Source organism: Anthonomus grandis, chromosome 8 (genome assembly GCF_022605725.1).
Source record: "Anthonomus grandis grandis chromosome 8, icAntGran1.3, whole genome shotgun sequence".
Lineage (NCBI taxonomy): Eukaryota > Metazoa > Arthropoda > Insecta > Coleoptera > Curculionidae > Anthonomus > Anthonomus grandis.
This window is the reverse complement of record NC_065553.1, coordinates 32,400,993-32,415,985: the sequence shown is the minus strand read 5'-3', so window position 1 is coordinate 32,415,985 and position 14,993 is coordinate 32,400,993. Positions and strand designations below refer to the sequence as shown.

The window sequence follows — 14,993 nt, the reverse complement described above, 5'->3', positions numbered from 1 at the left end:
AATGTCAATGTTCTAATCTCGGTTGAGGTAACCTCAGAGCATTTTTTGCACATAACATTTTTGCAATAGTCGCATGGAAAGCCAAAGATATCCTGAGAGTTATTTGGTTCCTTAAAGATACAACTTGTTTTGCACTTGAAACATGTGCCAGACATTTTGAGGTTAGAATAAACACACTAATCACACTTCAGGAAACACAAGAAATGCACTCAAAAACCAACTCTATTCAGTTAGATAATCTTATTATCAGTCCATTTGAGCAGTATATAGCAATAAATTTGGAAATAATACACAAAAAAATCCAATTTAATTGGGAGCAAAATGTAAACAAACAACACCTGTGATGTATATTTTAACAACCTCGTTTTATTTATTTATGCGCATCTTTATCCTGAAAGGAGACATCCCCAAGCACAAGTGTTTCAAAAACTAAAAGAAAGATTTGAGAGAACAGGAAGTGTAACTTATGCAAAACATGAACGGGTGAAGCCAGTTACAAATGAGGAAAACAGTATGACAGTAGCTTTAAGTGTCGTTGAAGATCCTCTTAAAAGCGTTAGGCAGCTTGTTAAAGAATTACCCTTTAGTGCCACATCAATATCTCGCATGCTTCGAAGCGAAAAATTCCATCCTTACCATATTCAATTGTTGCAGGAATTACTTCCGCAGGATTATGAAACAAGAATGGCTTTCTGTCAGTGGGCGCAAAATAAGATTCGTCAGCCTGAATTTTTAAATTTTGTGCTTTTTTCGGATGAAGCTACATTCCATAATATGGCAGTGTTAATAAACATAATTTTCATTATTACGACACCAGCAATCCATTCTTCACCCGAGAAATTCATCATCAACATAGATGGTCGTTTAATGTTTGGGCAGGAATAATAGGACATTACGTTATTGGACCGCACTTTTTTAATGGACATCTGAAAATGAAAATGTGAAATGTATTTAAACTTTTTACAAAACGATTTTAATGTCCTTCTACAAACGTTGCTTGACCATGTTCGAGATAGGATTTGGTTTCAGCATGACGGCGCTCCAGCTCATTATAGCCATGCTGTTAGAAATTTTTTAAATGAGCATTTTGATGGCCGGTGGATAGGGAGAGGTGGGCCGGTCTCCTGGCCCGCAAGGTCCCCAGATTTGACCAAACTGGATTTTTTCTTGTGGGGATATGTGAAGGAAAAAGTCTATCAAACAACTCCTACCACAAGTGAAAATATGAAAAATAAAATTCGGGAGATTTTTCAAACAGTCACGCCAATTATGTTGGTAAAGGTTAATGACTCGTTCTCAAAAAGGGTAAACGCTTGCGTACAAAATTTAGGAGGTCATATTGAACACAATTTATAATAATTGTAATTGATCTTTAAAATTTGAAATTAGTGTAACGATGTACATTTATGCAAAAATACGTAAGTACCTACCTAGTATGTAATTTAATTTTGCTGTTTTTTTTAGCAGTTTAGGTGAATAATTGTGTTGGTTAATTTTTCAAGTATGTAATAATAATAATAATAATTGTAGAAAAAGTAATAATTCTAATTCTTCAATAATTTTTTCGAAGCAATCTTGATCAAAACTTAAAGAATACCCGTTTTATACATAGTATTTTACAGAAAAGTTAAAATATCTCAAAAAGTACTTGGTTTAACTATAGGATATATTAAATAAAAAATGAAGGTATTTGAGGGACAAACTTAATTAGATAAAAATATACAGGGTGTTCCATTTGAAAAATTTGAGATATTGCGTATTTAATTTCAGCAAGTTTGAAAGTTCTTTAGAAACACCCTGTATTAAAAAATTACAAGCCTAGAGGAGGTACCCTAGACTAACTGTGGTACAAGTTTTATAGGCGCAAAATAAATTTTAAGTTAATTATGATTTTTTAAACGAACCCTCTAAAAGGCAAAAAATAACATAAAAAAATTAATTACGTTGCAACGCCGCACGGAAATTTTAAAAACGTTATACCAAAGTAAAGTACTGTTTTTGCCTCACATTTTAGTACCATAATATACAGGGCGTACCATTTAAAAAAAAATCATATTTTATAGTAACTTTTTTGTGACACACCCGGTATACATAAAAATATTTTTAGTTCGTAGGTTTTTGTCAACCTTACAACTTTGCTGTAGAACTTTTTGCTCTACCTCGTATAGTTAAGGCGCTATCTTAGCCGTACACCTTGTTGGCACACCCTGTATAGCTGTATATAAGTTAATATATAAGTTAATCGTTGTTAATATATAAGTAAATAGCTTATATAAGTTAATAGTTGGATAGTATTTATTTTTAAATAAAACTATTTTCAAGAGCCTTTTTTGGGCTATTTCAAGAGGTAATAAGTTAGAGCTAGTAGCTGCACTCCAAATACATATGCCGTAAGTAAGCACCGATTCAACTAGTAACTTTTAAGCGCTAATTTTTGCATTACAGTTACAGGCCTTATTATCTAAACATTCATCTTGATAGATTTTAATTGATTCAGTGGTGGGTAAGCCAGCTTTAGTCATAGCATAACATATAAAGTGCGATTTATCAACATTGAGAGATAGCAAAGCAAACTGAAATCCAGCCATATTTTAACAATAATAATTATCTGTTCTGTTTTTATGAAGACTTCATTCCAGGCATTTCCTTTAATAATTATTGCTGTGTCGTCAGCATAGTAAGTCACAGTGTCAAAGGGTAAAACTGAAAATATGCCGTCAAAATACAGTGTGAACAATATAGGTCCCAAAAACTGTGCTCTGTGGAACACATTTCACAAGGCGTGGGGTGCTCAAGGAATGACCAACCTTAACTTGCTGTATTCGGTTATGCAGATATGATTTAAAAAGCTCTTTGGTCCTCGAATCCCTTTTTGTTCGAGTGTCCCCAGCAAGATACTGTGTGACAAAGTATCAGACTACAGTAAAAAGCACAGGGACATTTTGTTTTGATTGGTTAGAACATGTGTCATAATTTGGCGCTGAATTCAAAATTGAAAACGGTTATCTTTTCTGTTCTGTTCGCCCATCGCAACATATTTAACATCTAACCTAGCTTTTTTAATGTTTATTTTTATTTTAATTCTGAAAGCTGTAAAATAAGGGAATTTTGACAAAAATATGATTATTTTTAGCTGTTGTGATAATCAAAGTTTAAAATGCCCAGTATCTTGTTACCTTGGTAACCTTGCTTAACCATTATTTATTTATTTATACTGTTTGAGAAAATTTTATTAAAACATATTTTATCTATCTTAGACACATGAACTATATTTTTAATCTTTCTTGTCTTTCTCCTAGTTAAGCTATAAAAGTTCTGAAAAAGTGTGTGAAACTGACAATAAATAGTTCTAACACCAGATTAAACCATTTCAATCTAAAGTTGTTATTACTGCAATTAATGAAAAAAACCATTGGTTTACCCAAAACAAGTGTTTATCTTATATTCTCTTAGTATATACATATTTTATTTTTCATTAATAATCAATTATATTCTTAGAACATTGAAAGGCCTTTCAATGTTCTAAGATTATATTGGTTATTGTATTAGTACTTTTGTCTCAATCCAGTCTCAAGATCCAGAGAAAATTTTTAAGGCTTATCGCTTATAAATTGAACACAACCGTTGAGTCCATCGATTATAATGATCTGATGACGCTCTTAAATATGCAAACTTTAGCTCAACGAAGAGACCAGATGGATTTGATATTTTATATGGAGTAGTGAATGGTTTGATCCAATCTCCAGAACTCTTGGCATCAATTGGCTTTAATGTTCCTCGCTTAAATTCTAGACACGCTAGGTTGTTACATGTTAAACACCATCGAACTAACTATGGTTTTTATTCCTCCATTAGTAGATTTTCGAGATTGGCAAACTCTGTGATAACTAAATTAAATATTGATCTTTTTAACATTATTCTATATTATAGGTAGTTTTAAACGTAAAATAAATAAAATGTATCTAAGTAGTATCTTGTTCCTTCTTTTTAAGCTATGTGATTGTGATATTTATTTTTCTTAAGAATGTTTGTAAGAATTTTTTTTTAAGGAAGATTTATAGTCAATAGTAAATATGTATATTCACCTATAAGCAATGGCGTAATATTGTAAAATGGCTTGTCCGTTAATAAAATTCTATTTTATTCTCAATAAGTATCTCTTTTTCATTTCGTTTTGGTCACTAGTTATGTATTAAAAATAAATCAAACAACTGTGTCATAAACAATATGTATATTTTCAAAAGTTTTACCACATAAAACAAATACATATATACAAACAAATACAAAATAGAATTTATTCCTTAAAAAATCTAAGAGTTACAAAATAAAATCTATTCCTTAAAAACTCCAAGACGCCATAGTAAAATAATACATTTTTCGGAACAACAAATGACTATATTTTTATAAAGACGGATGAGTAACTAGACGCAATTGTTAACTGCGTTAGAGGAACCTGGAACCCCAGAACTCTAAAAAACTTTTACAAACTATATCTGGATGTATGAATAATAAAAAATTACACAATTTTAAAATTACTTTTAACATTTTCTCAGTTTATACACAAAGAGTATTGGTTTAAAATAATAATCATAGTTTAAAATGGTACAGCAACTATACAAAAAATAAAAATCTAACTCTAAAAATAGTCTTCTTTATACTTTCCCTTAGTTCTGGAAAAAAGAAGAAAATTAAAATAATTTTTTGGAATATAACAAGGTATTTTAGAATATTTTACTTGTCGATGTCCTTTTGTTGGAAAGTACTCTTGTGTCTCCATTTTATGTTTGTTGGTAAATTTAAACTTCGCCTTGTCTGCTTGCTTCACCGCCCCTTGAATACTATCCATGAATTTGTCAAAAACATCATCATTTAATGATTCTGCCCATGTTTTGAAATGTGCCCATCTAACTTCCCTGTTATTTAAATCCCTTAATTTGTCTGCTTCTTGTAGTGTTCCTTGGAGAAAATTGTCAATTTCTTGTTTATGTTCGGTCTCAATTTTTGAATTTTCAGCCAGTAGATTTGCTGTTTGATCTGCAACAGAGTTACTACCCATACGCTCCTCATACATCCTGACCAAATGCACATGCTTACACAATATATTTTTTACCATATACTCTGGGCAGTCACATTTATACCGATGTATACAAATTTTACAAGCTCTACAGTATATTCTACAATTACTTTCACAAATTAGTGTCACATCTACATTGTAAAAATTACTTTCGGATTTTACTTGGAATTTTCCTAAATGCTCTGATACTACAATTACCTCAACCTTATTTTTAATTTTTCAGCTTTTCTATGTGCTTTGATAATAAGTCTATCCTGGTAATTATTAGCATTTGGTCTTTCAATATCTGTTATTCGCTTCCACATCTTGATATCCACTAATTCTTCTATCCCATCCAGTAGTTTCTCTATTGTTACTCTAGCAGATCTTCTCAATTGATTGGTTTTTAGTACATTATTTAGGGATTCTATAGCCATATTGGTGTTAATGCCTGCATTCTTTCGGTAGCAATGGGCCCACATCTTTATTCTATCTTCATCTTGAAAATAATACCTAAAATAAATAATAAAGAGGTCATGCAAATATTACTCCAATAATAAAAGTACTACATACTTCGCCAAATAGTTAACAAAATCAATTTCATTTGCTTCTTGCAACTTTGATAGGTATACATTGACTAGTTCCATAAATCTATCTTCATTTGTCTCATTGATTTTTCTCTTCATCTCCTTTTTCATGTCCTTTCTCATAGCATCATTCTTGATCTTCCTTTTGCCCTGGATATTCCAGTTTTTGACAACATGCCAAGTACATAAAAGTCTTTTTGGTCCATTTCCCATGACCTTCGTCCATGCATTAAAGTACTTTGAGTCATCATCACTCATAAAGTAGTCAGCTGCAATAGTACCTTGTAATTTCTCTCTTAGTGCACCTAAATTTAAATAATCACTGTAAGTTATTAAACAATAATTCTTTGAGATTTTTTGAACAACCTAAAAAGACTTCCTGGGCCTGTTGATCCAATCTATTTGTTAAAAAAAATGCCACTGGAAATCCAGCATTTCTATCATCCTTAACCAAAACTATTGTTAAATCCATCCCCCTTCTATTAGTTCCATGAGTGCCATCCATGCAAATTATTTTTGAAAAATTTTTAAGCTTTTCTTCCATCACCGAGTTCATGAAACCCAAAGCAAAATCTTCCTTCTTCAACACTTCATGCATGTTACCTATAATATATCCATCACCAAATAAATCTTCCACCTTTATAAATATCTAAGTACTTATGTTTATACCCAACAGTCATCATATAATTTTTTTTATGTATAATTACTTTACCTTCTTGCTTGTAAATAAATGCAAAGTTTTTTCCACTAGCATTCCATTCTTGTACCTTTAAAGCAGCAGCTATCATTTCGTTTTGATCCCTTTTATTATTGATATTGTGTTTTCTTATCAAATATGTGATATCATTCCGATTTATCAAATTTATTTGATGCAGCTCAGTGGAGTCTACGTTCCTTGCATCTTTTAAAATTCTATCAGAAGATACACCAGCCTTCAATTTTTCAATAATAACATTTTTCTCTGAGGTGGAAAGATGTAGTCTATTTGGTTCAGTTATATGTCCAGCATGTGTCCTCCAAAACTTAACAGATACAGTCCCATCAAAGTACAATCGACAAATCAACTGTGAAGGACACATTCCTCCAATTTTTATTGTTCCAGCTGCCTTCTCGGTTCTTTTATTATACTTCTCTTGATATCCTAAAAAGTAATTATTGCTAAAGAAAGGCTATTTTTACTACTTACTTAATTCGAACAAAAACATGTTTTTAATAATATATTTGTTCTACGTATTGAATAAGCAGTTTCAATTTTTTCGGTTTGTTTCCATGACTCGTAATTTTCTTTACTGCAAAACTGTAAAATTGATAATTCAATTTTCATTGCATGCTGCTTTTCAAAATGTTCGAGCAATAATCGATGACTTTGTAATATATTTTGTTCTTCACACACTGGACAAATAATTCGACATTCTCTGGGACTAGAAGCTATCTCAACTTTGTGTACCCGTTTCTTATGGCGGTTTAATAATTTCTTACAATTGAAATTTTTTGGACATAAATTACATGTAACACATGATGGTTTTCCCTGTGAGGGTCCAGCCTTTGAATCCATTCTCAAAATATACACACAAACAAGGCACAAAGCTAGAAAATATAAATATCAACGCAAACAAATAAATATTAACTAATTAATAACTAATAACCACTCTTCTTCTTCTTCCTGAAAAGAATTCGAGAGTGGAGAGTCAGCTGATTCGAGGAGACGCCAGAGGAGTGAAATGCGCATGAGCGCTTCAAACCAATAAAATTACACGTCCCTGTGCTTTTTACTGTAGTCTCAAAGTATCAAAGGCCTTAGCCAAGTCTAAAAATATAGGCATACACTTCTTTTGAGTTTTAAAACCCGCGACAATGTGATTCACTACGCTGACAAGCGCGTCTTCAGTTCAAGAGTTGTTGAAAAACCCATATTGGTCAAAGTTCAATAATTTATTTTGAACTCTGGGTGCAAGGGCAAAACAATTGTGTTCTTCAGTATGTCAGGAAAAACACCTGTAGAAAAAATGAGGTTAACCAGATTAGAAGAGGTGCTATTAAATATTGGCTAAAATGTTTTATAATATTGTTTGAAACTCCATCACCAGTATTAGACTGACGATTTTTTAAAGAGTTAATAATTGTACAAAGCTCATTTTCTAGTAATGGCAAAGATAATACTACTACAGGTACTATTTCGTAGTAGTATTATCTTTGGTAATGGTCTCAAAAACATGGAGTTACAAGCGGCAGCTTTAGAATTGTGCATGTTAAAATTGTTTTGTGGTTTTTAATTTTTGCGGGCAGTCTTTCTCCAACGCTACTGAAGTAACCATTAAATTCTTCAACAATCTGACATTCTGCCGATACTACCAAACCACTTCTCCAACAACACTAGATATTTTCGGGATAGAATTAATTACGTTTGTTGCATGCTTTATTGTCTTCCAAGTATCTTTTGGACTTTTAAAATTCTTCTTAAAAAGACTTTTAAAATAAAAAGCTTTTGCTTTCGAAAGAAGCTTGGAGAGCAATTTTCTATATTCTATGAATTTTTCTTCCGCTATTACGTTATTAGGCTGCATGGCAGATAATTTTTTCAGCATATCTCTCTCTCTAATGGATTTGAAAATACCAGTTGTCAACCAAGGTTTTTTAAGTCTACATTTACACTTAATATACTTTTCAACTGTCGCGATTACTTTAAGTACTTATTTCCTAGGTCTGTGACAATAACATGTGCTTTTATTATATCCCAAGCCGTTTTGGATTTTTTCGAGAATTAATTAATAAGTTTTTGAGTTATGGTTTTTTTTAACGGAAGCGAAACTAGATTTAAAGAGATAGTAAATTTAGATAATAAAGATATAGAAAAAATAAAAAATGTACATGAAAATTCACTATTTGCTATATGACGTGTTAACAATATGGGAAAAGAGTAAGTTGTTAAACTTGAAATAGATTGCAGATGTATTCCAAGATCCTCAACACTGTCAATACATTTAAGGTTTATATTTATATGCTTTTTTGTAATGGGTGTTTTTTTTAGAGACGGAGAACTTTCATTTGGCAACACTGTTTTTTATGACAGCCGACCTGACAGTTCTGGGTTATTTTTAGATTAGTTTGGTTTGGCAATTCATCATGAACAGACTCACGCCGGAGCAACGTTTCCAAATTGTTCAAATTTATTTTGAAAGACATGGTTCTATTCGAGAAACAAATCGGGCATTACGTGAGTTTTATGATGCTCATATAATCGTCCTTCAGAGAGATTAATTCGAGAAACTGTTGATCGTTTTCGCAATACTTTTACTTTAGTCGACAATACGCATCCCGTAAGACGCCGTACAGTGCGCACGCAACAAGCGATGGCTGCTGTGCACACGAACTTAAAAATATACCTGGACTGCTAAAGCATATGACCACGATACCCAAAAATGACCACTGCATGGTGGCCGCCATTTTTATAGTGGTTGTGTCCTTTTGATGTTGGTCACTTTGAAAATTGTTAGTGTTGCCAACAAAAAATATATTAAATAACGGTAATGAAGTTGACATTTGACGTGTGAGTATAGCGGATTGCCTAGTTTTTGACGATTTGTAAATGACGCTTGGGTGTATCGTATAGAACAGGCGATGTATCTTTCTCCTTATTTAATACGTCAATAATGTATCACCATCTTTATTTAAAGGTATTTGGTTCAGTTTCTCAAAACCGAATTATTGTGAATTGTCCGTCTGTGTTGTTTATAATAGAATAATATATTGAGTTGTTGACAGAATAATATATTTTTTCTATATAAACCCTTTATAATTACAAACCCTCATAAAGTCATCTATATTTTGATTCTTATAATAATATATGGTTGTACCTATTAATGTGGAAACACTGTACATGGAAGGAAAGTAAAACTTAGAAAACTAAGGAAAGTATACTTAGTAATAGTAAAAATAAAATAAGTATTTTTAACTGAATTTGTTAAGTAAATACAAGCAAAAATTTAAATGAATATCATGATTTTTATAGTATTAGGATTTATAAGATTCAAGATTATCAGAATGATAAAACAAATATTTTAAAGTGCACGCATCTATTCCAAGTTGATTGAAACTTTGTTTCATTTTAGGTGAGAATAACCTTCATAAATTTTGGATTTTTGGATTTGGATTAAGGATTTCCTTCATAAATTTGAACGAAATTCTTAAAGAAGTACCAGAAAAATCACAGATCTAACGCAACTATCTTAAATTCTTACCTATATGTAACTTTCTATTTTGTATTTTTGTAAACATAACCTCTCAAAAACTTTAATCGTTTTGTTTCCCTACAGTTGGCACAATTAAAATTTGTCAGAGTGACCAACATCGACAAGGACACAATCACGCAAAATGGCGGCCCCCTAATAGTGGTCATTTACCTTTCATTGAATTGGCAGTCCAGGTATATTTTTAAGTTCGTGGCTGTGCAGCATAGTGTTGATAATGATCCAAATGTGTCAATTCGTCGTCGTTCTCAACAAGTGAACTTATGTCCATCCACTTTATGGAAAATTTTGCGCAAAGATCTCGGATTGCGAGCATATAAAATTCAACTTGTCCAGGAGTTGAAACCCCAGGATCATCTTTTGCGCCGTACATTAGCTGAATAAGCGGAAGGAAAGATTGCTGTTGATCCACGATTTCATATGAAAATTTTGTTCAGTGATGAAGCACACTTTTGGTTAAATGGCAGAATGTAAACAAGCAGAATTGCCGAATTTGAGGGGATGAGAATCCACGAGCTATTGGCGAAAAATCGTTACATCTAGAAAAGCTAACCGTTTGGTGCGCTTTATGGGCCGGTGGAATCATTGGTCCTTATGTCTTCAGAAATGCTAATGGTCAGAACGTTACAGTAAACGGTGAGCGATACAGAAACATGATAACCAACTTTTTTGTGCCTCAATTGGAAGCCGTTGCAGGCGTTGCAGAAATGTGGTTTTAGCAGGACGGTGCCACGTGCCATACAGCGCGCCAAACAATTTTCCAAAATATTTTCTTTGGGGCTATGTTAAGTCGCATGTCTACGCTGATAAACCCGAAACACTTGAGCACTTGGAAGCCAACATACGACGCGTGATTGCCGAAATACAGCCTGCAGTACTGGAGAGAGTGTGTGAAAATTGGACCTCTAGATTATGCCACGTACGCGTCAGCCGTGGGGGTCACATGCCCGAAATCATTTTTAAATATTAATGCCAAAAAAAAAAAATCTTTAATATAAAAACAAATTCGTTCATATCAATAAAATATTTTGTGTTTCATTTCAATTAAAAGTTCTCCGCCTCTAAAAAAAACGCCCTTTATTTATGAACAAATTGTCTCGTGCTAAGGATTCCCTATTAGACAATAAACTATACAACTGAAATGAATTTTAGGTTTATCCAGGGGAGACTGCCCTAGCATTTTACACTGCTGTAAATCCTACAGATAAGCCAGTTATAGGCATAAGTACTTACAATGTCATCCCATTTGAAGCCGGAAAATATTTCAATAAGATCCAGTGCTTTTGCTTTGAAGAACAAATGCTCAATCCACATGAACAAGTAAGCTCCTTTTTTTATAGAAAAAAATTTATGTTATATTTGTATTTTTTCCTAAAGGTCGACATGCCAGTATTTTTCTATATTGATCCAGAGTTTAATGAGGATCCATATTTGGAAGATGTTGGTGAGATCACTCTATCATATACATTCTTTGAAGCTAAAGAAGGTTTCAAAATTCCGATTCCACAGTTTGCAAAAAGGTAGTAGTTAAATTTATTGAACTTTGTTATAAATATTTTACCAATTTTATGACAGATCCTTTATTTTAATTTCATAATATAATAAATAGTTAAATTATTTGTCTATTTAATTTTTTATCTGATCATCAGTCAACAAACACAGCAATAAAAGCCCTTAAAGTCTTTCCAACTTTTATTAAATAAAAACACATAAATTTATAAAAATTAATGCAGTGAAATTGATCCGTGATGCAGAAAAAAAACTTCTAGTATTTAATGGTGGCGGTTATAGGGAATGATCTTCGCAACCCCATACATTTTTCTCTATCAATGAACAAAGAATTACATTTATTATGCAGGTCTTCTTCTAGACTTGCTCGGGTCTTAAGTAGTTGCTGATGTTGAGCCTCTGCTTCTTGCAATTTTCTGTGAAGATATTCGATGTTGTCTTGGAGGTCTTTAACCTCATTTACCAATCTGTGAATTAAAAAACACTTTGTAACTATTTATATAATCAAGAAACACCTCCAGGAAACACTCTGAGTATTTTTATTAGGTTTTTTGTATTATTCAAAGTCAAAAAATGCTTTATTGTAAGCCAAAAAAAAAATTTGTTAATGCTAATCTTGTGAACGTCAACACTATAAATCATACAAATAAAATTAAAATAAGAATCATTTAATAAAGAAGCTAACAGTGATTTAAAATGAGTCAATATTATAATTTATCAATAAGGTCCCAGATTAAATTTAACAAATACAATACAAATAAAAACTTAAAAGACTAAATAAATTACAAACGCCACTGTTTATAAAATTAAAACCACGGTTGCAAGCATTTAAACTATAACAATTATTAAGTTGCAATATTCAATCGAAAATGGTCGGAAAAGTACTCGTATATGTTGTAGTATAAGCCCTTGAATACAAAAACGCTTTTACCTGTTTCTTAAATAACTTGTGAAATGGGAAGATGATTAAACATTTAACATTGATTATTGAGATCTACTTCTTATACATCAAGCATACTGTTTCTAAAATAAAAATGCATTGTTATGTTAAGGTTTCCCTTATAAAGTAGGGTTTGTAAGACACGCCCTATTGCTCAATCTACACAAGATTCTAATAGCACGTTTTGCAGTAAGTATAAAAAGAGAGCTGTGCAAATAGCCCGCATAATTCCCCCAAAAGCAGACATATTTTTTTTGTAACACTGGTAGTTTTTGAACCCCCGGTAGTGTGAGACTCCTTGACCGTTACTCACTAAAACTGCCCCGCTGTGTGGTGCCAAATGCTTAATTATAAAGGGTTTGTCTAGCTGTGTGACCTTGGTTTTGTTCGTTCTTAGTGCCACACGCCCAACTTTCATTATGATCGTTGCGCCATTCGACAGTAGCCTTTTTTGCTCCTAATATTGCTTCAGCCTGTACTAGTAGGTGTAGTGGGCTTAGTCCTGTCAGGTTTTCTAGGGCAGCAGTCGGTGTCATTGACGTAACTGCTGCTATACCCAAACACGCTGTTCTTTTTGTTCTGTTTAGTGTCTGAATAACAGTTCTCGTTTCTCCCGCATGCCACTATACTGGTGCTGCGTATGTATAATTTTTATTTATTTATTTATTTATTTATTTATTTTACAATACAAGCCTGACAGGTAAATAAATACCCATCTACAAGGAAGGAAAGTCCTTCAAATACATAAATATAACTTATGCTAACTAAGAAAAATGTATATATAACTTGTTACAAAAATCTTCTAAGCTAACTAAAACTAACTAAAAAATTGCATAAAAAGTAATAAGAGGCATAGAAAATAAGTAACAAAAACGATCAAAACCTAATGTGCTGACTATAAACCTCAATTTTTATTAACGGAAATGGCTATATTATTTACAAAAAATAGCTTAATACAAACTCAGGTTACTTGTGGCTTAGTGTTCAAGTGAGCGACATAAGGCTTCCTTTGTAATATTGAAAATGTCAAAATGAGCATCATTATTGTAAATACTACACATGGTATAAATTGGTGAAAATTTAAGTAGATTTGTTCTAGGAGTAGGGAGATGAAACGTGGTATGATGTCTATTATTGAGACGAGGCACAAAAAAATATAATTTTGACACTAATGGCGGACTATCGATTAGATAATTAAGTAATTTATGCAATGTCATAAGAGCAGAATAGGTTCGTCGAGTTTCTAGGGAACAAATATTAAAACGTTGGAGCAGATCATCATGTGGAAAACCCTGAGGTGGGTATACATTATCACACTTAAAACATAAGTATTTTAAAAAGCGCCTTTGCACTTGCTCTAGATTGTTAATGTGCACATTATAAGCCGGCGACCATATCACCGAAGCATATTCCAATCGCGATCGTACATATGCAAAATATAATGTTTTTATGGCATCTGGATTTCTGAAATCCTTAGTGCTTCTATAAATAAATCCATATGATTTTGACGCTTCTGAGACTACTGTGTCAATATGGTATGAGAAAGACAGTTTGGTATCAAAGTACACTCCCAAGTATTTAAAAGAATTTGTGCGTATTAATGTAGTCGTATTTAAAGCGTAGTTAAATAATAACGGTTTTAATTTGTTGGTATATGTCATAACATTACATTTAGAAACATTCAACTTTAGACCATTTTCTACACACCAAGCATTTATCAAGTCAAGATTATACTGCAATCTATGAAAATCTGCGAGATTTCTTATTTTATTATATAACTTGATATCGTCTGCATAAAGTAAAAAATCGCAATCTAATTTATCACCAATATCGTTAATAAAATAGTTAAACAGTAGCGGTCCAAGCACAGATCCCTGCGGGACACCAGAAACTACATCATAGGAGCTTGACCTTTCGCCGTATAACTCCACGTACTGACTTCTACCACATAGATATGAGCGAAACAATTGAAGAGAGACAGCTGAAAATCCAAAATTACTAAGCTTATCAACAATTAAACTATGATTCAATTGATCGAAAGCCTTGCTAAAATCCAGGTATATAACATCCATCTGTTCCCCATTATCAACTGCCTCAGCAATATTCTGAGTTATAAGCAAAAGGTTTGTGCTCGTAGACCTTCCTTTAAAAAATCCGTGCTGTTGGGGAATAATAATATTTTTGGTTAACGGAAAAACTCTATCGTGAATTAAAAATTCAAAAACTTTCTTTTCTCTACAAAAATTGCAAATTATAGATATAGGTCTATAATTACATATATCGGACTTATTACCTTTTTTAAATACAGGACAAACCTTGGAAACTTTCCATAATGCAGGAATAGACAGACCCGATAAAAGACAGTTGTTAAACAAAACAAGTAAAGGCTTTACAAGTATATGCCTACAGTCCTTAATAATACATGCAGGAATAAGATCCGGTCCTGTTGTAAATTTAGGTTTTAATTTGTTTAAAGCATTGAGTACTTCGCGTTCTGAAAAACAAGAAATATTTATAGAGTTATTTGGGGTATGATGAGAATTAGGGTGTAAATGATTATTTAAAAAAGATCGTTTAAAGTAGTCAGCGAAGGAATTAACTATTTCAAGGGTGCCCTTTATAGGAGTGTCCTTGTAAAACATATCTTTAGGAATATC

The 14,993-nt window shown here is 32.3% G+C and overlaps 2 protein-coding genes across 2 annotated transcripts in view; one reads left to right on the top strand and one right to left on the bottom strand.

Moving 5' to 3' along the window:
* The window catches only part of LOC126739961 (cytochrome c oxidase assembly protein COX11, mitochondrial), a 32,962-nt gene extending 21,450 nt beyond the window's left edge, over positions 1-11,512 (top strand). Inside the window, exons 2-3 of the mRNA XM_050445800.1 lie at positions 11,040-11,207; positions 11,265-11,512. Of these exons, the coding sequence (XP_050301757.1) occupies positions 11,040-11,207; positions 11,265-11,411 (315 nt within the window). The 3' untranslated portion in view covers positions 11,412-11,512. The remainder of the gene's footprint in view (positions 1-11,039; positions 11,208-11,264) is intronic.
* Positions 11,513-11,566: 54 nt separating this feature from the next.
* LOC126739955 (tektin-3-like) overlaps positions 11,567-14,993 on the bottom strand; it is a 53,316-nt gene continuing 49,889 nt past the window's right edge. Inside the window, exon 9 of the mRNA XM_050445791.1 lies at positions 11,567-11,863. Coding sequence (XP_050301748.1) covers positions 11,653-11,863 — 211 coding nt within the window. The 3' untranslated portion in view covers positions 11,567-11,652. The remainder of the gene's footprint in view (positions 11,864-14,993) is intronic.